The sequence below is a fragment of the Petromyzon marinus genome, chromosome 75 (genome assembly GCF_048934315.1).
Source record: "Petromyzon marinus isolate PM22_M1 ecotype Great Lakes invasive population chromosome 75, UKy_Petmar_22M1.pri1.0, whole genome shotgun sequence".
Taxonomy (NCBI): domain Eukaryota; kingdom Metazoa; phylum Chordata; class Hyperoartia; order Petromyzontiformes; family Petromyzontidae; genus Petromyzon; species Petromyzon marinus.
In genome coordinates, this window is record NC_133741.1 from 5,771,383 (window position 1) to 5,796,197 (window position 24,815).

Consider the following 24,815-nt stretch of genomic DNA (forward strand, 5'->3'; position numbering starts at 1 on the left):
CTGGGAGACGCGAGCAGACACGGGGAGACACGGGGAGACACGGGGAGACACGTGGAGACGCTTGATCTGCTCCTCCTTAGAGATGTCTGCAAACTCCTCCAGGAAGCCATCCAGGTTGCTGGGGGGGTGAGGAGGAGATGGTGGAGGAGGAGGGTGAGGAGCAGGAGGAGGAGGAGGAGGTGGGTGAGGAGGAGGAGGAGGTGGAGGTGGAGTGAGACCTGGAGAGGAGAGAGGAGATGGTGGGGTGGAGGAGGAGACGCGGGGGAGAGACGCTAGGAGACACGGGGAGACACTAGGAGACACTAGGAGACGCTAGGAGACACGGGGAGACACGGGGAGACACTAGGAGACACTAGGAGACGCTAGGAGACACGGGGAGACACGGGGAGACACTAGGAGACACTAGGAGACACGGGGAGACACTGGGAGACACTAGGAGACACTAGGAGACGCTAGGAGACACGGGGAGACACTGGGAGACACTAGGAGACACTAGGAGACACGGGGAGACACGGGGAGACACGGGGAGACACGGGGAGACACTGGGAGACGCTTGATCTGCTCCTCCTTAGAGATGTCTGCAAACTCCTCCAGGAAGCCATCCAGGTTGCTGGGGGGGTGAGGAGGAGGGTGAGGAGGAGGAGGAGGAGGTGGAGGAGGTGGAGGGTGAGGAGCGAGGAGGGAGGAGGAGGTGGAGTGAGACGTGGAGAGGAGAGAGGAGATGGTGGGGTGGAGGGGGAGACGCGGGGGAGAGACGCGGAGAGACACGGGGAGACGCTAGGAGACACAGGGAGACACGTGGGTGAGACACTGGGAGACACTGGGAGACACGGGGAGACACTGGGAGACACTAGGAGACACTGGGAGACACTAGGAGACGCTAGGAGACACGGGGAGACACGGGGAGACACAGGGAGACGCTTGATCTGCTCCTCCTTAGAGATGTCTGCAAACTCCTCCAGGAAGCCATCCAGGTTGCTGGGGGGTTGAGGAGGAGGAGGAGGTGGAGGAGGGTGAGGAGGAGGGAGGAGGTGGAGGAGGAGGTGGAGGAGGGAGGAGGTGGAGGAGGAGGTGGAGGAGGAGGAGGGAGGAGGTGGAGGAGGTGGAGGAGGTGGAGGAGGAGGTGGAGGAGGAGGTAGGAGGAGGTGGAGGAGGAGGGTGAGGAGGAGGAGGAGGTGGAGGAGGAGGTGGTAGGAGGAGGTGGAGTGAGACGTGGAGAGGAGAGAGGAGATGGTGGTGTGGAGGGGGAGACACTAGGAGACGCTAGGAGACACGGGGAGACGCTGAGAGACGCTAGGAGACACTGGGAGACGCTAGGAGACACGGGGAGACACTGGGAGATGCGGGGAGACACTAGGAGACACTGGGAGACACTAGGAGACACGGGGAGACACTGGGAGACACGGGGAGACGCTTGATCTGCTCCTCCTTAGAGATGTCTGCAAACTCCTCCAGGAAGCCATCCAGGTTGCTGGGGGGGGTGAGGAGGAGGTGGAGATGGAGGAGGAGGGTGAGGTGGAGGAGGAGGAGGAGGAGGAGGAGGAGGTGGTGGTGGTGGTGGAGGAGGAGGAGGTGGAGGAGGAGGGTGAGGAGAGAAGAGATGGTGGGGTGGAGGGGGAGACACGGGGGAGAAGCTAGGTGACTCGGGGAGACACGGGGAGACACGGGGAGACACGGGGAGAGACGGGGAGACACGGGGAGACACGGGGAGACACTGGGAGACACGGGGAGACACTAGGAGGCACTAGGAGACACTGGGAGACACTGGGAGACGCTAGGAGACACGGGGAGACATTGGGAGACACAGGGAGACACGGGGAGATGCGGGGAGACACGGGGAGACGCGGGGAGACACGGGGAGACACGGGGAGACGCTTGATCTGCTCCTCCTTAGAGATGTCTGCAAACTCCTCCAGGAAGCCATCCAGGTTGCTGGGGGAGTGAGGAGGAGGTGGAGGAGGAGGAGGGTGAGGAGGAGGAGGAGGAGGGAGACGTGGAGAGGAGAGAGGAGATGGTGGGGTGGAGGGGGAGACGCGGGGGAGAGACGCTAGGAGACCCTGGGAGACACTAGGAGACACGGGGAGATACGGGAGATGCTAGGAGACACTGGGAGACACTGGGAGACACTGGGAGACAATGGGAGACACGGGGAGATACGGGAGATGCTAGGAGACATGGGGAGATACGGGAGACGCTAGGAGACACTGGGAGACACTGGGAGACACTGGGAGACACTGGGAGACACTGGGAGACGCTAGGAGACGCTAGGAGACACGGGGAGACACGTGGAGATGCTTGATCTGCTCCTCCTTAGAGATGTCTGCAAACTCCTCCAGGAAGCCATCCAGGTTGCTGGGGGGGTGAGGAGGAGGAGGAGGAGGAGGAGGAGGAGGGTGAGGAGGAGGGTGAGGAGGAGGAGGAGGAGGAGCAGGAGGAGGTGGAGGAGGAGGAGGGTGAGGAGAGAAGAGATGGTGGGGTGGAGGGGGAGACACGGGGGAGAAGCTAGGTGACTCGGGGAGACACGGGGAGACGCTGGGAGACACGGGGAGAGACGGGGAGACACTGGGAGACACGGGGAGACACTGGGAGACACTGGGAGACACTGGGAGACGCTAGGAGACACTGGGAGACACTGGGAGACATTGGGAGACACAGGGAGACACGGGAAGATGCGGGGAGACACGGGGAGACGCGGGGAGACACGGGGAGACACGGGGAGACGCTTGATCTGCTCCTCCTTAGAGATGTCTGCAAACTCCTCCAGGAAGCCATCCAGGTTGCTGGGGGGGTGAGGAGGAGATGGTGGAGGAGGAGGGTGAGGAGCAGGAGGAGGAGGAGGAGGTGGGTGAGGAGGAGGAGGAGGTGGAGGTGGAGTGAGACCTGGAGAGGAGAGAGGAGATGGTGGGGTGGAGGAGGAGACGCGGGGGAGAGACGCTAGGAGACACGGGGAGACACTAGGAGACACTAGGAGACGCTAGGAGACACGGGGAGACACGGGGAGACACTAGGAGACACTAGGAGACGCTAGGAGACACGGGGAGACACGGGGAGACACTAGGAGACACTAGGAGACACGGGGAGACACTGGGAGACACTAGGAGACACTAGGAGACGCTAGGAGACACGGGGAGACACTGGGAGACACTAGGAGACACTAGGAGACACGGGGAGACACGGGGAGACACGGGGAGACACGGGGAGACACTGGGAGACGCTTGATCTGCTCCTCCTTAGAGATGTCTGCAAACTCCTCCAGGAAGCCATCCAGGTTGCTGGGGGGGTGAGGAGGAGGGTGAGGAGGAGGAGGAGGAGGTGGAGGAGGTGGAGGGTGAGGAGCGAGGAGGGAGGAGGAGGTGGAGTGAGACGTGGAGAGGAGAGAGGAGATGGTGGGGTGGAGGGGGAGACGCGGGGAGAGACGCGGAGAGACACGGGGAGACGCTAGGAGACACAGGGAGACACGTGGGTGAGACACTGGGAGACACTGGGAGACACGGGGAGACACTGGGAGACACTAGGAGACACTGGGAGACGCTGAGAGACGCTAGGAGACACGGGGAGACACGGAGAGACACGGGGAGACACTAGGAGACACTGGGAGACGCTGAGAGACACTGGGAGACACTGGGAGACACGGGGAGACACGTGGGTGAGATACTGGGAGACACGGGGAGACACGTGGGTGAGACACTGGGAGACACGGGGAGACACGGGGAGACACGGGGAGACACTGGGAGACACTGGGAGACACTGGGAGACACTGGGAGACACTGGGAGACGCTAGGAGACACGGGGAGACACGTGGAGACGCTTGATCTGCTCCTCCTTAGAGATGTCTGCAAACTCCTCCAGGAAGCCATCCAGGTTGCTGGGGGGTTGAGGAGGAGGAGGAGGTGGAGGAGGGTGAGGAGGAGGGAGGAGGTGGAGGAGGAGGTGGAGGAGGGAGGAGGTGGAGGAGGAGGTGGAGGAGGAGGAGGGAGGAGGTGGAGGAGGTGGAGGAGGTGGAGGAGGAGGTGGAGGAGGAGGTAGGAGGAGGTGGAGGAGGAGGGTGAGGAGGAGGAGGAGGTGGAGGAGGAGGTGGTAGGAGGAGGTGGAGTGAGACGTGGAGAGGAGAGAGGAGATGGTGGTGTGGAGGGGGAGACACTAGGAGACGCTAGGAGACACGGGGAGACGCTGAGAGACGCTAGGAGACACTGGGAGACGCTAGGAGACACGGGGAGACACTGAGAGATGCGGGGAGACACTAGGAGACACTGGGAGACACTAGGAGACACGGGGAGACACTGGGAGACACGGGGAGACGCTTGATCTGCTCCTCCTTAGAGATGTCTGCAAACTCCTCCAGGAAGCCATCCAGGTTGCTGGGGGGGGTGAGGAGGAGGTGGAGATGGAGGAGGAGGGTGAGGTGGAGGAGGAGGAGGAGGAGGAGGTGGTGGTGGTGGTGGAGGAGGAGGAGGTGGAGGAGGAGGGTGAGGAGAGAAGAGATGGTGGGGTGGAGGGGGAGACACGGGGGAGAAGCTAGGTGACTCGGGGAGACACGGGGAGACACGGGGAGACACGGGGAGAGACGGGGAGACACGGGGAGACACGGGGAGACACTGGGAGACACGGGGAGACACTAGGAGGCACTAGGAGACACTGGGAGACACTGGGAGACGCTAGGAGACACGGGGAGACATTGGGAGACACAGGGAGACACGGGGAGATGCGGGGAGACACGGGGAGACGCGGGGAGACACGGGGAGACACGGGGAGACGCTTGATCTGCTCCTCCTTAGAGATGTCTGCAAACTCCTCCAGGAAGCCATCCAGGTTGCTGGGGGAGTGAGGAGGAGGTGGAGGAGGAGGAGGGTGAGGAGGAGGAGGAGGAGGGAGACGTGGAGAGGAGAGAGGAGATGGTGGGGTGGAGGGGGAGACGCGGGGGAGAGACGCTAGGAGACCCTGGGAGACACTAGGAGACACGGGGAGATACGGGAGATGCTAGGAGACACTGGGAGACACTGGGAGACACTGGGAGACAATGGGAGACACGGGGAGATACGGGAGATGCTAGGAGACATGGGGAGATACGGGAGACGCTAGGAGACACTGGGAGACACTGGGAGACACTGGGAGACACTGGGAGACACTGGGAGACGCTAGGAGACGCTAGGAGACACGGGGAGACACGTGGAGATGCTTGATCTGCTCCTCCTTAGAGATGTCTGCAAACTCCTCCAGGAAGCCATCCAGGTTGCTGGGGGGGTGAGGAGGAGGAGGAGGAGGAGGAGGGTGAGGAGGAGGGTGAGGAGGAGGAGGAGGAGGAGCAGGAGGAGGTGGAGGAGGAGGAGGGTGAGGAGAGAAGAGATGGTGGGGTGGAGGGGGAGACACGGGGGAGAAGCTAGGTGACTCGGGGAGACACGGGGAGACGCTGGGAGACACGGGGAGAGACGGGGAGACACTGGGAGACACGGGGAGACACTGGGAGACACTGGGAGACACTGGGAGACGCTAGGAGACACTGGGAGACACTGGGAGACATTGGGAGACACAGGGAGACACGGGAAGATGCGGGGAGACACGGGGAGACGCGGGGAGACACGGGGAGACACGGGGAGACGCTTGATCTGCTCCTCCTTAGAGATGTCTGCAAACTCCTCCAGGAAGCCATCCAGGTTGCTGGGGGGGTGAGGAGGAGATGGTGGAGGAGGAGGGTGAGGAGCAGGAGGAGGAGGAGGAGGTGGGTGAGGAGGAGGAGGATGTGGAGGTGGAGTGAGACCTGGAGAGGAGAGAGGAGATGGTGGGGTGGAGGAGGAGACGCGGGGGAGAGACGCTAGGAGACACGGGGAGACACTAGGAGACACTAGGAGACGCTAGGAGACACGGGGAGACACGGGGAGACACTAGGAGACACTAGGAGACGCTAGGAGACACGGGGAGACACGGGGAGACACTAGGAGACACTAGGAGACACGGGGAGACACTGGGAGACACTAGGAGACACTAGGAGACGCTAGGAGACACGGGGAGACACTGGGAGACACTAGGAGACACTAGGAGACACGGGGAGACACGGGGAGACACGGGGAGACACGGGGAGACACTGGGAGACGCTTGATCTGCTCCTCCTTAGAGATGTCTGCAAACTCCTCCAGGAAGCCATCCAGGTTGCTGGGGGGGTGAGGAGGAGGGTGAGGAGGAGGAGGAGGAGGTGGAGGAGGTGGAGGGTGAGGAGCGAGGAGGGAGGAGGAGGTGGAGTGAGACGTGGAGAGGAGAGAGGAGATGGTGGGGTGGAGGGGGAGACGCGGGGGAGAGACGCGGAGAGACACGGGGAGACGCTAGGAGACACAGGGAGACACGTGGGTGAGACACTGGGAGACACTGGGAGACACGGGGAGACACTGGGAGACACTAGGAGACACTGGGAGACGCTGAGAGACGCTAGGAGACACGGGGAGACACGGAGAGACACGGGGAGACACTAGGAGACACTGGGAGACGCTGAGAGACACTGGGAGACACTGGGAGACACGGGGAGACACGTGGGTGAGATACTGGGAGACACGGGGAGACACGTGGGTGAGACACTGGGAGACACGGGGAGACACGGGGAGACACTGGGAGACACTAGGAGACACTGGGAGACACTAGGAGACGCTAGGAGACACGGGGAGACACGGGGAGACACAGGGAGACGCTTGATCTGCTCCTCCTTAGAGATGTCTGCAAACTCCTCCAGGAAGCCATCCAGGTTGCTGGGGGGTTGAGGAGGAGGAGGAGGTGGAGGAGGGTGAGGAGGAGGGAGGAGGTGGAGGAGGAGGTGGAGGAGGGAGGAGGTGGAGGAGGAGGTGGAGGAGGAGGAGGGAGGAGGTGGAGGAGGTGGAGGAGGTGGAGGAGGAGGTGGAGGAGGAGGTAGGAGGAGGTGGAGGAGGAGGGTGAGGAGGAGGAGGAGGTGGAGGAGGAGGTGGTAGGAGGAGGTGGAGTGAGACGTGGAGAGGAGAGAGGAGATGGTGGTGTGGAGGGGGAGACACTAGGAGACGCTAGGAGACACGGGGAGACGCTGAGAGACGCTAGGAGACACTGGGAGACGCTAGGAGACACGGGGAGACACTGGGAGATGCGGGGAGACACTAGGAGACACTGGGAGACACTAGGAGACACGGGGAGACACTGGGAGACACGGGGAGACGCTTGATCTGCTCCTCCTTAGAGATGTCTGCAAACTCCTCCAGGAAGCCATCCAGGTTGCTGGGGGGGGTGAGGAGGAGGTGGAGATGGAGGAGGAGGGTGAGGTGGAGGAGGAGGAGGAGGAGGAGGAGGTGGTGGTGGTGGTGGAGGAGGAGGAGGTGGAGGAGGAGGGTGAGGAGAGAAGAGATGGTGGGGTGGAGGGGGAGACACGGGGGAGAAGCTAGGTGACTCGGGGAGACACGGGGAGACACGGGGAGACACGGGGAGAGACGGGGAGACACGGGGAGACACGGGGAGACACTGGGAGACACGGGGAGACACTAGGAGGCACTAGGAGACACTGGGAGACACTGGGAGACGCTAGGAGACACGGGGAGACATTGGGAGACACAGGGAGACACGGGGAGATGCGGGGAGACACGGGGAGACGCGGGGAGACACGGGGAGACACGGGGAGACGCTTGATCTGCTCCTCCTTAGAGATGTCTGCAAACTCCTCCAGGAAGCCATCCAGGTTGCTGGGGGAGTGAGGAGGAGGTGGAGGAGGAGGAGGGTGAGGAGGAGGAGGAGGAGGGAGACGTGGAGAGGAGAGAGGAGATGGTGGGGTGGAGGGGGAGACGCGGGGGAGAGACGCTAGGAGACCCTGGGAGACACTAGGAGACACGGGGAGATACGGGAGATGCTAGGAGACACTGGGAGACACTGGGAGACACTGGGAGACAATGGGAGACACGGGGAGATACGGGAGATGCTAGGAGACATGGGGAGATACGGGAGACGCTAGGAGACACTGGGAGACACTGGGAGACACTGGGAGACACTGGGAGACACTAGGAGACGCTAGGAGACACGGGGAGACACGTGGAGATGCTTGATCTGCTCCTCCTTAGAGATGTCTGCAAACTCCTCCAGGAAGCCATCCAGGTTGCTGGGGGGGTGAGGAGGAGGAGGAGGAGGAGGAGGGTGAGGAGGAGGGTGAGGAGGAGGAGGAGGAGGAGCAGGAGGAGGTGGAGGAGGAGGTGGTAGGAGGAGGTGGAGTGAGACGTGGAGAGGAGAGAGGAGATGGTGGTGTGGAGGGGGAGACACTAGGAGACGCTAGGAGACACGGGGAGACGCTGAGAGACGCTAGGAGACACTGGGAGACGCTAGGAGACACGGGGAGACACTGGGAGATGCGGGGAGACACTAGGAGACACTAGGAGACACTAGGAGACACGGGGAGACACTGGGAGACACGGGGAGACGCTTGATCTGCTCCTCCTTAGAGATGTCTGCAAACTCCTCCAGGAAGCCATCCAGGTTGCTGGGGGGGGTGAGGAGGAGGTGGAGATGGAGGAGGAGGGTGAGGTGGAGGAGGAGGAGGAGGAGGAGGTGGTGGTGGTGGTGGAGGAGGAGGAGGTGGAGGAGGAGGGTGAGGAGAGAAGAGATGGTGGGGTGGAGGGGGAGACACGGGGGAGAAGCTAGGTGACTCGGGGAGACACGGGGAGACACGGGGAGACACGGGGAGAGACGGGGAGACACGGGGAGACACGGGGAGACACTGGGAGACACGGGGAGACACTAGGAGGCACTAGGAGACACTGGGAGACACTGGGAGACGCTAGGAGACACGGGGAGACATTGGGAGACACAGGGAGACACGGGGAGATGCGGGGAGACACGGGGAGACGCGGGGAGACACGGGGAGACACGGGGAGACGCTTGATCTGCTCCTCCTTAGAGATGTCTGCAAACTCCTCCAGGAAGCCATCCAGGTTGCTGGGGGAGTGAGGAGGAGGTGGAGGAGGAGGAGGGTGAGGAGGAGGAGGAGGAGGGAGACGTGGAGAGGAGAGAGGAGATGGTGGGGTGGAGGGGGAGACGCGGGGGAGAGACGCTAGGAGACCCTGGGAGACACTAGGAGACACGGGGAGATACGGGAGATGCTAGGAGACACTGGGAGACACTGGGAGACACTGGGAGACAATGGGAGACACGGGGAGATACGGGAGATGCTAGGAGACATGGGGAGATACGGGAGACGCTAGGAGACACTGGGAGACACTGGGAGACACTGGGAGACACTGGGAGACACTGGGAGACGCTAGGAGACGCTAGGAGACACGGGGAGACACGTGGAGATGCTTGATCTGCTCCTCCTTAGAGATGTCTGCAAACTCCTCCAGGAAGCCATCCAGGTTGCTGGGGGGGTGAGGAGGAGGAGGAGGAGGAGGAGGGTGAGGAGGAGGGTGAGGAGGAGGAGGAGGAGGAGCAGGAGGAGGTGGAGGAGGAGGAGGGTGAGGAGAGAAGAGATGGTGGGGTGGAGGGGGAGACACGGGGGAGAAGCTAGGTGACTCGGGGAGACACGGGGAGACGCTGGGAGACACGGGGAGAGACGGGGAGACACTGGGAGACACGGGGAGACACTGGGAGACACTGGGAGACACTGGGAGACGCTAGGAGACACTGGGAGACACTGGGAGACATTGGGAGACACAGGGAGACACGGGAAGATGCGGGGAGACACGGGGAGACGCGGGGAGACACGGGGAGACACGGGGAGACGCTTGATCTGCTCCTCCTTAGAGATGTCTGCAAACTCCTCCAGGAAGCCATCCAGGTTGCTGGGGGGGTGAGGAGGAGATGGTGGAGGAGGAGGGTGAGGAGCAGGAGGAGGAGGAGGAGGTGGGTGAGGAGGAGGAGGATGTGGAGGTGGAGTGAGACCTGGAGAGGAGAGAGGAGATGGTGGGGTGGAGGAGGAGACGCGGGGGAGAGACGCTAGGAGACACGGGGAGACACTAGGAGACACTAGGAGACGCTAGGAGACACGGGGAGACACGGGGAGACACTAGGAGACACTAGGAGACGCTAGGAGACACGGGGAGACACGGGGAGACACTAGGAGACACTAGGAGACACGGGGAGACACTGGGAGACACTAGGAGACACTAGGAGACGCTAGGAGACACGGGGAGACACTGGGAGACACTAGGAGACACTAGGAGACACGGGGAGACACGGGGAGACACGGGGAGACACGGGGAGACACTGGGAGACGCTTGATCTGCTCCTCCTTAGAGATGTCTGCAAACTCCTCCAGGAAGCCATCCAGGTTGCTGGGGGGGTGAGGAGGAGGGTGAGGAGGAGGAGGAGGAGGTGGAGGAGGTGGAGGGTGAGGAGCGAGGAGGGAGGAGGAGGTGGAGTGAGACGTGGAGAGGAGAGAGGAGATGGTGGGGTGGAGGGGGAGACGCGGGGGAGAGACGCGGAGAGACACGGGGAGACGCTAGGAGACACAGGGAGACACGTGGGTGAGACACTGGGAGACACTGGGAGACACGGGGAGACACTGGGAGACACTAGGAGACACTGGGAGACGCTGAGAGACGCTAGGAGACACGGGGAGACACGGAGAGACACGGGGAGACACTAGGAGACACTGGGAGACGCTGAGAGACACTGGGAGACACTGGGAGACACGGGGAGACACGTGGGTGAGATACTGGGAGACACGGGGAGACACGTGGGTGAGACACTGGGAGACACGGGGAGACACGGGGAGACACTGGGAGACACTAGGAGACACTGGGAGACACTAGGAGACGCTAGGAGACACGGGGAGACACGGGGAGACACAGGGAGACGCTTGATCTGCTCCTCCTTAGAGATGTCTGCAAACTCCTCCAGGAAGCCATCCAGGTTGCTGGGGGGTTGAGGAGGAGGAGGAGGTGGAGGAGGGTGAGGAGGAGGGAGGAGGTGGAGGAGGAGGTGGAGGAGGGAGGAGGTGGAGGAGGAGGTGGAGGAGGAGGAGGGAGGAGGTGGAGGAGGTGGAGGAGGTGGAGGAGGAGGTGGAGGAGGAGGTAGGAGGAGGTGGAGGAGGAGGGTGAGGAGGAGGAGGAGGTGGAGGAGGAGGTGGTAGGAGGAGGTGGAGTGAGACGTGGAGAGGAGAGAGGAGATGGTGGTGTGGAGGGGGAGACACTAGGAGACGCTAGGAGACACGGGGAGACGCTGAGAGACGCTAGGAGACACTGGGAGACGCTAGGAGACACGGGGAGACACTCGGAGATGCGGGGAGACACTAGGAGACACTGGGAGACACTAGGAGACACGGGGAGACACTGGGAGACACGGGGAGACGCTTGATCTGCTCCTCCTTAGAGATGTCTGCAAACTCCTCCAGGAAGCCATCCAGGTTGCTGGGGGGGGTGAGGAGGAGGTGGAGATGGAGGAGGAGGGTGAGGTGGAGGAGGAGGAGGAGGAGGAGGTGGTGGTGGTGGTGGAGGAGGAGGAGGTGGAGGAGGAGGGTGAGGAGAGAAGAGATGGTGGGGTGGAGGGGGAGACACGGGGGAGAAGCTAGGTGACTCGGGGAGACACGGGGAGACACGGGGAGACACGGGGAGAGACGGGGAGACACGGGGAGACACGGGGAGACACTGGGAGACACGGGGAGACACTAGGAGGCACTAGGAGACACTGGGAGACACTGGGAGACGCTAGGAGACACGGGGAGACATTGGGAGACACAGGGAGACACGGGGAGATGCGGGGAGACACGGGGAGACGCGGGGAGACACGGGGAGACACGGGGAGACGCTTGATCTGCTCCTCCTTAGAGATGTCTGCAAACTCCTCCAGGAAGCCATCCAGGTTGCTGGGGGAGTGAGGAGGAGGTGGAGGAGGAGGAGGGTGAGGAGGAGGAGGAGGAGGGAGACGTGGAGAGGAGAGAGGAGATGGTGGGGTGGAGGGGGAGACGCGGGGGAGAGACGCTAGGAGACCCTGGGAGACACTAGGAGACACGGGGAGATACGGGAGATGCTAGGAGACACTGGGAGACACTGGGAGACACTGGGAGACAATGGGAGACACGGGGAGATACGGGAGATGCTAGGAGACATGGGGAGATACGGGAGACGCTAGGAGACACTGGGAGACACTGGGAGACACTGGGAGACACTGGGAGACACTGGGAGACGCTAGGAGACGCTAGGAGACACGGGGAGACACGTGGAGATGCTTGATCTGCTCCTCCTTAGAGATGTCTGCAAACTCCTCCAGGAAGCCATCCAGGTTGCTGGGGGGGTGAGGAGGAGGAGGAGGAGGAGGAGGGTGAGGAGGAGGGTGAGGAGGAGGAGGAGGAGGAGCAGGAGGAGGTGGAGGAGGAGGAGGGTGAGGAGAGAAGAGATGGTGGGGTGGAGGGGGAGACACGGGGGAGAAGCTAGGTGACTCGGGGAGACACGGGGAGACGCTGGGAGACACGGGGAGAGACGGGGAGACACTGGGAGACACGGGGAGACACTGGGAGACACTGGGAGACACTGGGAGACGCTAGGAGACACTGGGAGACACTGGGAGACATTGGGAGACACAGGGAGACACGGGAAGATGCGGGGAGACACGGGGAGACGCGGGGAGACACGGGGAGACACGGGGAGACGCTTGATCTGCTCCTCCTTAGAGATGTCTGCAAACTCCTCCAGGAAGCCATCCAGGTTGCTGGGGGGCGAGGAGGAGGAGGAGGAGGAGGGAGGAGTCGGTGGAGGAGGGAGGAGGTGGAGGAAGTGGAGGAGGAGGTGGAGGAGGAGGTGGAGGAAGTGGAGGAGGAGGTGGAGGTGGAGGAGGTGGAGGAGGAGGTGGAGGAGGAGGTGGAGGAGGAGGAGGAGGTGGAGGAGGAGGAGGGAGGAGGAGGAGGGAGGAGGAGGAGGAGGCGGGAGGAGGAGGAGGGTGAGGAGGTGGAGGAGGTGGAGGAGGTGGTGCAGGAGGAGGTAGGAGGAGGTGGAGTGAGCCGTGGAGAGGAGAGAGGAGATGGTGGGGTGGAGGGGGAGATACGCTGGGAGACACGGGGAGACACGGGGGGGAGACACGGGGGGGAGACACGGGGGGGAGACACGGGGAGACACGGGGAGACACTAGGAGACGCGAGGAGACACTGGGAGACACGTGGAGACGCTTGATCTGCTCCTCCTTAGAGATGTCTGCAAACTCCTCCAGGAAGCCATCCAGGTTGCTGGGGGGTTGAGGAGGAGGAGGAGGAGGAGGAGGGTGAGGAGGAGGAGGGAGGAGGTGGAGGAAGTGGAGGAGGAGGTGGAGGAGGAGGTGGAGGAGGTGGAGGAGGGAGGAGGTGGAGGAGGAGGAGGTGGAGGAGGAGGTGGAGGAGGAGGTGGAGGAGGAGGAGGTGGAGGAGGAGGAGGAGGAGGAGGGAGGAGGAGGAGGGAGGAGGAGGAGTGAGACGTGGAGAGGAGAGAGGAGATGGTGCGGTGGAAGGGGAGACACTAGGAGACACGGGGAGACGCTGAGAGACGCTGAGAGACACGGGGGAGACGCGGGGAAACGCGGGGAGACACGGGGGAGACACTGGGAGACACGGGGGAGACACTGGGAGATACGGGGAGACGCTGAGAGACACTGGGAGACACGGGGAGACACAGAAAGACACTGGGAGACACGGGGGAGACACGGGGAGACACACAGCTGGTCCCCACTTGAAGCGGTCCGGTGTGAGGAAGTTGAGGAGGTGGAAGAGTTCCTCGAGGTTGTTCTGGAGCGGAGTTCCCGTCAGGAGCAGCTTGTTGTCGATGTGGTAGCCATTGAGGATGCGGAAAAACTACACACACAGAGACACAGAGACACGGTGAGAGAGACACAGAGACAGAGACACAGTGAGAGAGACACACACAGAGAGACACAGAGACACACAGTCAGGAGCAGCTTGTTGTCTATGTGGTAGCCATTGAGGATGCGGAAAAACTACACACACAGACAGACACACAGAGACACACAGAGACACAGAGACACAGTGAGAGAGACACACAGACAGAGACACAGTGAGAGAGACACACACAGAGAGACACAGAGACACACAGTCAGGAGCAGCTTGTTGTCTATGTGGTAGCCATTGAGGATGCGGAAAAACTACACAGATACACAGAGACACACAGAGACACACAGACACACAGAGACACACAGAGACACACAGTGAGACACAGTCAGGAGCAGCTTGTTGTCTATGTGGTAGCCATTGAGGATGCGGAAAAACTACACAGACACACAGAGACACACAGAGACACACAGAGACACACAGACACACAGAGACACACAGTGAGACACAGTCAGGAGCAGCTTGTTGTCTATGTGGTAGCCATTGAGGATGCGGAAAAACTACACACACAGAGACACTCAGACACACAGAGACACAGTGAGAGAGACACAGAGACACACACAGACACACAGAGACACAGAGAGAGACACACAGAGACAGAGACACACACAGAGACACAGAGACACAGAGAGAGACACAGAGAGAGAGACACACAGAGAGAGACAGAGACACAGAGACACAGTCAGGAGCAGCTTGTTGTCTATGTGGTAGCCATTGAGGATGCGGAAAAACTACACAGACAGAGACACAGAGAGACACAGAGAGAGACACACAGAGAGAGACACAGACAGAGACACAGAGACACAGAGACAGAGACACAGAGACACACAGACACACAGACACAGTCAGGACCAGCATGTTGTCTATGTGGTAGCCATTGAGGATGCGGAAAAACTACACACACAGAGACACACAGACAGAGACACAGAGACACACGGACAGAGACACAGAGACACAGAGAGAGACACACAGAGACACACACAGACACACAGACACACAGTGAGAGACACACAGAGACACACACACAGACACACACACAGAGACACACAGACAGAGACACAGAGAGAGACACAGAGACACACAGAGAGACACACACACAGATACACACACACAGAGACACAAACAGACACAGAGACACACAGAGAGAGACACAGACAGAGACACAGAGAGAGACACGGTCAGGAGCAGCTTATTGTCTATGTGGTAGCCATTGAGGATGCGGAAAAACTACACACACAGAGACACAGAGACACACAGACACACACAGAGAGAGACAGAGAGAGAGAGAAACACACAGACATACACACACAGAGAGACAGAGAGACACAGTCAGGAGCAGCTTGTTGTCTATGTGGTAGCCGTTCAGGATGCGGAAAAACTACACACACAGACACACACACAGAGACAGAGACACGGTGAGAGAGACACACAGAGAGAGAGACACACAGACAGAGACACACACACAGAGAGACACACAGACACAGTCAGGAGCAGCTTGTTGTCTATGTGGTAGCCATTGAGGATGCGGAAAAACTACACACACAGACACACACAGAGACACGGTGAGAGAGACACACACAGACACACAGACAGAGACACGGTGAGAGAGACACAGAGACACACACAGAGAGGCACACACAGACATAGACACGGGGAGAGAGACATAGAGACACACAGAGAGAGAGACACACAGAGAGAGACATAGAGACACACAGAGAGAGAGAGAGAGACACGGGGAGAGAGACATAGAGACACAGAGAGAGAGACACACACAGACAGAGACACAGGGAGAGAGAGACAGAGACACACAGACACAGACACAGAGAAAGAGAGAGAGAGAGACAGAGACACACAGAGAGACATAGAGACACAGAGAGAGAGAGAGACACACAGACAGAGACACAGGGAGAGAGAGACAGAGACACAGAGACACACAGACACAGAGAGAGAGACAGAGACACACAGAGAGGCACAGAGACACAGAGAGAGACACACAGACAGAGACACAGGGAGAGAGAGACAGAGACACAGAGACACACAGACACAGAGAGAGAGAGAGAGAGACAGAGACACACAGAGAGACATAGAGACACAGAGAGAGACACACAGACAGAGACACAGGGAGAGAGAGACAGAGACACAGAGACAAACAGACACAGACACAGAGAGAGAGACACACAGAGAGACACAGGGACACAAAGACAGAGAGACACACAGACAGAGACACAGGGAGAGAGAGACAGAGACACAGAGACACAGAGACACACAGACAGAGAGAGAGAGAGACAGAGACACACACAGAGACACAGGGACACAGAGACAGAGAGAGAGAGACAGAGACACACAGAGAGACACACACAGAGACACACACAGACAGAGACATGGGGAGAGAGAGACAGAGACACACAGAGAGACACAGGGACACAGAGACAGAGAGACACACGCAGAGACACGGAGAGACACAGAGATAGTACCTTGAGTGAGTACCTTGAGTGAGTACCTTTGACTGGTTGTTCTTCAGCCTGTGAGTGAGTACCTTGAGTGAGTACCTTGAGTGAGTACCTGCAGTCCAGCGAGTACCTTTGACTGGTTGTTCTTCAGCCTGTGAGTGAGTACCTTGAGCGAGTACCTCGAGTGAGTACCTGGAGTACAGCGAGTACCTTTGACTGGTTGTTCTTCAGCCTGTGAGTGAGTACCTGGAGTGAGTACCTTGAGTGAGTACTTGGAGTGAGTACCTTAAGTGAGTACCTTGAGTGAGTACCTTGAGTGAATACCTGCAGTACAGCGAGTACCTTAGACTGGTTGTTCTTCAGCCTGTGAGTGAGTACCTTGAGTGAGTACCTCGAGTGAGTACCTTGAGTGAGTACCTGGAGTGAGTACCTTGAGTGAGTACCTTGAGGGAGTACCTGGAGTACAGCGAGTACCTTTGACTGGTTGTTCTTCAGTCTGTGAGTGAGTACCTTGAGTGAGTACCTTGAGTGAGTACCTGGAGTACAGCGAGTACCTTAGACTGGTTGTTCTTCAGCCTGTGAGTGAGTACCTTGAGTGAGTACCTGCAGTACAGCGAGTACCTTAGACTGGTTGTTCTTCAGCCTGTGAGTGAGTACCTTGAGTGAGTACCTGGAGTACAGCGAATACCTTGAGTGAGTACCTTGAGTGAGTACCGTGAGTGAGTACCTGCAGTACAGCGAGTACCTTAGACTGGTTGTTCTTCAGCCTGTGAGTACCTTGAGTGAGTACCTTGAGTGAGTACCTGGAGTGAGTACCTTGAGTGAGTACCTGAAGTGAGTACCTCGAGTGAGTACCTTGAGTGAGTACCTGGGGTACAGCGAGTACCTTTGACTGGTTGTTCTTCAGCCTGTGAGTGAGTACCTTGAGTGAGTACCTTGAGTGAGTACCTGCAGTACAGCGAGTACCTTTGACTGGTTGTTCTTCAGCCTGTGAGTACCTTGAGTGAGTACCTTGAGTGAGTACCTGGAGTGAGTACCTCGAGTGAGTACCTGCAGTACAGCGAGTACCTTTGACTGGTTGTTCTTCAGCCTGTGAGTGAGTACCTTGAGTGAGTACCTTGAGTGAGTACCTTGAGTACAGCGAGTACCTTTGACTGGTTGTTTTTCAGCCTGTGAGTACCTTGAGTGAGTACCTTGAGTGAGTACCTTGAGTGAGTACCTGCAGTACAGCGAGTACCTTTGACTGGTTGTTCTTCAGCCTGTGAGTGAGTACCTTGAGTGAGTACCTTGAGTGAGTACCTTGAGTGAGTACCTTGAGTGAGTACCTGCAGTACAGCGAGTACCTTAGACTGGTTGTTCTTCAGCCTGTGAGTGAGTACCTTGAGTGAGTACCTGGAGTGAGTACCTGGAGTACAGCGAGTACCTTAGACTGGTTGTTCTTCAGCCTGTGAGTACCTTGAGTGAGTACCTTGAGTGAGTACCTGCAGTACAGCGAGTACCTTTGACTGGTTGTTCTTCAGCCTGTGAGTGAGTACCTTGAGTGAGTACCTGGAGTGAGTACCTGCAGTACAGCGAGTACCTTTGACTGGTTGTTCTTCAGCCTGTGAGTGAGTACCTTGAGTGAGTACCTTAAGTGAGTACCTTGAGTGAGTACCTGGAGTGAGTACCTGGAGTGAGTACCTTGAGTGAGTACCTTAAGTGAGTACCTTGAGTGAGTACCTGGAGTGAGTACCTGCAGTACAGGGAGTACCTTTGACTGGTTGTTCTTCAGCCTGTGAGTGAGTACCTTGAGTGAGTACTTGGAGTGAGTACCTTGAGTGAGTACCTTAAGTGAGTACCTTGAGTGAGTACCTCGAGTGAGTACCTGCAGTACAGCGAGTACCTTTGACTGGTTGTTCTTCAGCCTGTGAGTGAGTACCTTGAGTGAGTACCTTGAGTGAGTACCTTGAGTGAGTACCTTCAGTGAGTACCTTGAGTGAGTACCTCGAGTGAGTACCTTGAGTGAGTACCTTGAGTGAGTACCTTGAGTGAGTACCTGCAGTACAGCGAGTACCTTTGACTGGTTGTTCTTCAACCTGTGAGTGAGTACCTTGAGTGAGTACCTTGAGTGAGTACCTTGAGTGAGTACCTTTGACTGGTTGTTCTTCAGTCTGTGAGCGAGTACCTTGAGTGAGTACCTGGAGTACAGCGAATACCTCGAGTGAGTACCTGGAGTGAGTACCTGCAGTACAGCGAGTACCTTTGACTGGTTGTTCTTCAGCCTGTGAGTGAGTACCTTGAGTGAGTACCTTGAGTGAGTACGTGGAGTGAGTACCTCGAGTGAGTACCTGCAGTACAGCGAGTACCTTTGACTGGTTGTTCTTCAGCCTGTGAGTGAGTACCTCGAGTGAGTACCTGGAGTACAGCGAGTACCTTGAGTGAGTACCTCGAGTGAGTACCTTAAGTGAGTACCTTGAGTGAGTACCTTGAGTGAGTACCTCGAGTGAGTACCTGCAGTACAGCGAGTACCTTTGACTGGTTGTTCTTCAGCCTGTGAGTGAGTACCTGGAGTGAGTACCTGGGGTACAGCGAGTACCTTTGACTGGTTGTTCTTCAGCCTGTGAGTGAGTACCTGGAGTGAGTACCTGCAGTACAGCGAGTACCTTTGACTGGTTGTTCTTCAGCCTGTGAGCTTCGTCCACAACGAGACAAGCCCAGTGGATGGAGCCCAACACGGCCTGGTCGATGGTGATGAGCTCGTAGGACGTCAGGAGAACGTGGAACTTGAGCCGTGCCTCCTTCTGGTGGTGGGGAGGGAGAGTGGGGAGGGTGGCACGGGTGGTGGGGAGGGTGGCACGGGTGGTGGGGAGGGTGGCACGGGTGAGCGGGTGCTCAGCACGGGCCTGGTCGATGGTGATGAGCTCGTAGGACGTCAGGAGAACGTGGAACTTGAGCCGAGCCTCCTTCTGGTGGTGGTGGGGTGGGGGTGGGGAGGGTGGCACGGGTGGTGGGGAGGGTGGCACGGGTGGTGGGGAGGGTGGCACGGGTGAGCGGGTGCTCAGCACGGGCCTGGTCGATGGTGATGAGCTCGTAGGACGTCAGGAGAACGTGGAACTTGAGCCGCGCCTCCTTCTGGTGGTGGTGGGGAGGGTGGGGAGGGTGGCACGGGTGGTGGGGAGGGTGGCACGGGTGGTGGGGAGGGTGGCACGGGTGAGCGGGTGCTCAGCACGGGCCTGGTCGATGGTGATGAGCTCGTAGGACGTCAGGAGAACGTGGAACTTGAGCCGCGCCTCCTTCTGGTGGTGGTGGGGAGGGTGGGGAGGGTGGCACGGGTGGTGGGGAGGGTGGCACGGGTGGTGGGGAGGGTGGCACGGGTGAGCGGGTGCTCAGCACGGGCCTGGTCGATGGTGATGAGCTCGTAGGACGTCAGGAGAACGTGGAACTTGAGCCGCGCCTCCTTCTGGTGGTGGTGGGGAGGGTGGGGAGGGTGGCACGGGTGGTGGGGAGGGTGGCACGGGTGGTGGGGAGGGTGGCACGGGTGAGCGGGTGCTCGGCACGGGCCTGGTCGATGGTGATCAGCTCGTAGGATGTCAGGAGAACGTGGAACTTGAGCCGAGCCTCCTTCTGGTGGTGGGGGTGGCACGGGTGGTGGGGAGGGTGGCACGGGTGGTGGGGAGGGAGGGTGGCACGGGTAGTGGGGAGGGTGGCACGGGTGGTGGGGAGGGTGGCACGGGTGGTGGGGAGGGAGGGTAGCACGGGTGGTGGGGAGGGAGCGAGGGAGGGTGGCACGGGTGGTGGGGGTGGGGGTGGCACGGGTGGTGGGGAGGGTGGCACGGGTGGTGGGGAGGGTGGCACGGGTGAACGCGAGCCCAGCACGGGCTTGGTCAGCACGTGGGACGTGAGGAGAACGTTGAACTTGAGACGCGCCTCCTTCTGGGAGTCAAAGACAAACCGAGCCACCGAGAGACCGACCGACCGAGCCACTGACTGAGCCACCGACCGAGCCACCGAGCCACCGACGGAGCCACCGAGAGACCGACGGAGCCACCGACCGACAGACCCAGCCACCAAGCAACTGAGCCACCGACCGACTGACCCACCGAGCCAGCGACCGACCGACTGACCCACCGAGCCACCAGTGAACGAGCCAGCCACCGACCGGCTGAGACACCGAGCCAGCCACCAACTGACTGACCCACCGAGCCACCAGCGAACGAGACAGCCAGTGACCGACTGACCCACCGAGCCAGCCACTGACCGACTGACCCACCGAGTCAGCCACTGACCGACTGACCCACCGAGTCAGCCACTGACCGACTGACCCACCGAGCCAGCCACCGACCGACTGACCCACCGAGCCACCAGCGAACGAGTCAGCCACTGACTGACTGACCCACCGAGCCAGCCACTGACCGACTGACTGACCCACTGAGCCACCAGCGAACGAGTCAGCCACTGACCGACTGACCCACCGAGCCAGCCACTGACCGACTGACCCACCGAGCCAGCCACTGACCGACTGACCCACCGAGCCAGCCACTGACCGACTGACTGACCCACTGAGCCACCAGCGAACGAGTCAGCCACCGACCGACTGACCCACCGAGCCAGCCACCGACCGACTGACCCACCGAGTCAGCCACTGACCGACTGACCCACCGAGCCACCAGCGAACGACTGACTGACCCACCGAGCCACCAGCGAACGAGTCATCCACTGACCGACTGACCCACCGAGCCAGCCACCGACTGACTGACCCACCGAGCCACCAGTGAACGAGCCAGCCACCGATCAAACTGACCCACCGAGCCACCAGCGAACGAGTCAGCCACTGACTGACTGACCCACCGAGCCACCAGCGAACGAGACAGCCACTGACCGACTGACCCACCGAGCCAGCGACCGACTGACTGACCCACCGAGCCACCAGCGAACGAGCCAGCCACCGACTGACTGACCCACTGAGTCAGCCACCGACCGACTGACCCACCGAGCCAGCCACCGACCGACTGACCCACCGAGCCACTAGCGAATGAGTAAGCCACCGACCGACTGACCCACCGAGCCACCAACGAACGAGCCAGCCACCGATCAAACTGACCCACAGAGCCACCAGCGAACGAGCCAGCCACTGACCGACTGACTGACCCACCGAGTCAGCCACTGACCGACTGACCCACAGAGCCACCAGCGAACGAGCCAGCCACTGACCGACTGACCCACCGAGCCAGCCACTGACCGACTGACCCACCGAGTCAGCCACCGACTGACTGACCCACCGAGCCAGCCACCGACCGACTGACCCACCGAGCCAGTCACTGACCGACTGACCCACCGAGCGGGCGACTCAACCACCGAGTAACCAGCGAACTGAACCACCGGGCGACTGGCCGAGCAAACCAAACCATTGGCTCGGCCACTTGGTCGGTCGGTGGCTCGGTCCATCGGTGGCTCGCTGGTGGCTCGGTGGCTCTGTGTCTCAGTGTCTCGGTGTCTCAGTGTCTCGGTGTCTCGGTGTCTCAGTGTCTCAGTGTCTCGGTGTCTCGGTGTCTCAGTGTCTCAGTGTCTCAGTGTCTCAGTGTCTCAGTGTCTCGGTGTCTCAGTGTCTCAGTGTCTCAGTGTCTCAGTGTCTCAGTGTCTCTGTGTCTCAGTGTCTCGGTGTCTCGGTGTCTCGGTGTCTCGGTGTCTCGGTGTCTCGGTGTCTCGGTGTCTCGGTGTCTCGGTGTCTCGGTGTCTCGGTGTCTCGGTGTCTCGGTGTCTCGGTGTCTCGGTGTCTCAGTGTCTCGGTGTCTCGGTGTCTCGGTGTCTCGGTGTCTCGGTGTCTCAGTGTCTCTGTGTCTCGGTGTCTCGGTGTCTCGGTGTCTCGGTGTCTCGGTGTCTCGGTGTCTCGGTGTCTCGGTGTCTCGGTGTCTCGGTGTCTCGGTGTCTCGGTGTCTCGGTGTCTCGGTGTCTCGGTGTCTCGGTGTCTCGGTGTCTCAGTGTCTCAGTGTCTCAGTGTCTCAGTGTCTCAGTGTCTCAGTGTCTCAGTGTCTCGGTGTCTCAGTGTCTAAGTGTCTCGGTGTCTCACTGTCTCAGTGTCTCAGTGTCTCAGTGTCTCACTGTCTCAGTGTCTCAGTGTCTCAGTGTCTCGGTGTCTCAGTGTCTCAGTGTCTCGGTGTCTCGGTGTCTCGGTGTCTCGGTGTCTCGGTGTCTCGGTGTCTCGGTGTCTCGGTGTCTCGGTGTCTCGGTGTCTCAGTGTCTCAGTGTCTCAGTGTCTCGGTGTCTCGGTGTCTCGGTGTCTCAGTGTCTCAGTGTCTCGGTGTCTCGGTGTCTCGGTGTCTCAGTGTCTCGGTGTCTCAGTGTCTCAGTGTCTCGGTGTCTCAGTGTCTCGGTGTCTCAGTGTCTCGGTGTCTCAGTGTCTCGGTGTCTCGGTGTCTCGGTGTCTCAGTGTCTCGGTGTCTCGGTGTCTCGGTGTCTCGGTGTCTCGGTGTCTCGGTGTCTCGGTGTCTCGGTGTCTCAGTGTCTCAGTGTCTCAGTGTCTCAGTGTCTCGGTGTCTCGGTGTCTCAGTGTCTCAGTGTCTCGGTGTCTCGGTGTCTCGGTGTCTCAGTGTCTCGGTGTCTCAGTGTCTCAGTGTCTCGGTGTCTCAGTGTCTCGGTGTCTCGGTGTCTCGGTGTCTCAGTGTCTCGGTGTCTCGGTGTCTCGGTGTCTCGGTGTCTCAGTGTCTCGGTGTCTCAGTGTCTCGGTGTCCCGGTGTCCCGGTGTCTCGGTGTCTCGGTGTCTCGGTGTCTCGGTGTCTCGGTGTCTCAGTGTCTCAGTGTCTCAGTGTCTCGGTGTCTCGGTGTCTCGGTGTCTCGGTGTCTCAGTGTCTCGGTGTCTCAGTGTCTCGGTGTCTCGGTGTCTCGGTGTCTCAGTGTCTCGGTGTCTCGGTGTCTCGGTGTCTCAGTGTCTCGGTGTCTCAGTGTCTCGGTGTCTCGGTGTCTCGGTGTCTCGGTGTCTCGGTGTCTCGGTGTCTCGGTGTCTCGGTGTCTCGGTGTCTCAGTGTCTCGGTGTCTCGGTGTCTCGGTGTCTCGGTGTCTCAGTGTCTCAGTGTCTCGGTGTCTCGGTGTCTCGGTGTCTCGGTGTCTCGGTGTCTCGGTGTCTCAGTGTCTCAGTGTCTCGGTGTCTCGGTGTCTCGGTGTCTCGGTGTCTCGGTGTCTCGGTGTCTCGGTGTCTCAGTGTCTCGGTGTCTCAGTGTCTCAGTGTCTCGGTGTCTCGGTGTCTCAGTGTCTCGGTGTCTCGGTGTCTCAGTGTCTCAGTGTCTCGGTGTCTCGGTGTCTCGGTGTCTCGCTGTCTCGGTGTCTCGGTGTCTCGGTGTCTCGGTGTCTCAGTGTCTCAGTGTCTCGGTGTCTCGGTGTCTCAGTGTCTCAGTGTCTCAGTGTCTCGGTGTCTCGGTGTCTCAGTGTCTCAGTGTCTCAGTGTCTCGGTGTCTCGGTGTCTCGGTGTCTCGGTGTCTCGGTGTCTCAGTGTCTCAGTGTCTCAGTGTCTCGGTGTCTCGGTGTCTCAGTGTCTCAGTGTCTCAGTGTCTCGGTGTCTTGGTGTCTCAGTGTCTCGGTGTCTCAGTGTCTCAGTGTCTCAGTGTCTCAGTGTCTCGGTGTCTCAGTGTCTCGGTGTCTCAGTGTCTCAGTGTCTCGGTGTCTCAGTGTCTCAGTGTCTCAGTGTCTCGGTGTCTCGGTGTCTCAGTGTCTCGGTGTCTCGGTGTCTCAGTCAGTGTCTCGGTGTCTCGGTGTCTCAGTGTCTCGGTGTCTCAGTGTCTCAGTGTCTCGGTGTCTCGGTGTCTCGGTGTCTCGGTGTCTCGGTGTCTCGGTGTCTCGGTGTCTCGGTGTCTCAGTGTCTCAGTGTCTCAGTCAGTGTCTCGGTGTCTCGGTGTCTCAGTGTCTCGGTGTCTCAGTGTCTCGGTGTCTCGGTGTCTCAGTGTCTCGGTGTCTCAGTGTCTCGGTGTCTCGGTGTCTCAGTGTCTCAGTGTCTCGGTGTCTCAGTGTCTCAGTGTCTCAGTGTCTCAGTGTCTCAGTGTCTCAGTGTCTCGGTGTCTCAGTGTCTCGGTGTCTCAGTGTCTCGGTGTCTCGGTGTCTCAGTGTCTCGGTGTCTCGGTGTCTCAGTGTCTCAGTGTCTCGGTGTCTCAGTGTCTCAGTGTCTCAGTGTCTCAGTGTCTCAGTGTCTCAGTGTCTCAGTGTCTCGGTGTCTCGGTGTCTCGGTGTCTCGGTGTCTCAGTGTCTCGGTGTCTCAGTGTCTCGGTGTCTCAGTGTCTCAGTGTCTCATTGTCTCGGTGTCTCAGTGTCTCGGTGTCTTGGTGTCTCAGTGTCTCAGTGTCTCAGTGTCTCAGTGTCTCAGTGTCTCGGTGTCTCAGTGTCTCGGTGTCTCGGTGTCTCGGTGTCTCAGTGTCTCGGTGTCTCGGTGTCTCAGTGTCTCAGTGTCTCAGTGTCTCAGTGTCTCAGTGTCTCAGTGTCTCAGTGTCTCGGTGTCTCGGTGTCTCGGTGTCTCAGTGTCTCGGTGTCTCGGTGTCTCAGTGTCTCGGTGTCTCGGTGTCTCGGTGTCTCAGTGTCTCGGTGTCTCGGTGTCTCGGTGTCTCAGTGTCTCA

General features: G+C 59.6%; 1 protein-coding gene across 1 annotated transcript in view; it reads right to left on the bottom strand.

Annotated features, from left to right (window-relative positions):
* LOC116936977 (chromodomain-helicase-DNA-binding protein 4-like) overlaps nt 1–24,815 on the bottom strand; it is a 133,579-nt gene that overhangs the window by 66,610 nt on the left and 42,154 nt on the right. Inside the window, 2 exon segments of the mRNA XM_076056454.1 lie at nt 13,617–13,738; nt 18,885–19,022. Coding sequence (XP_075912569.1) covers nt 13,617–13,738; nt 18,885–19,022 — 260 coding nt within the window.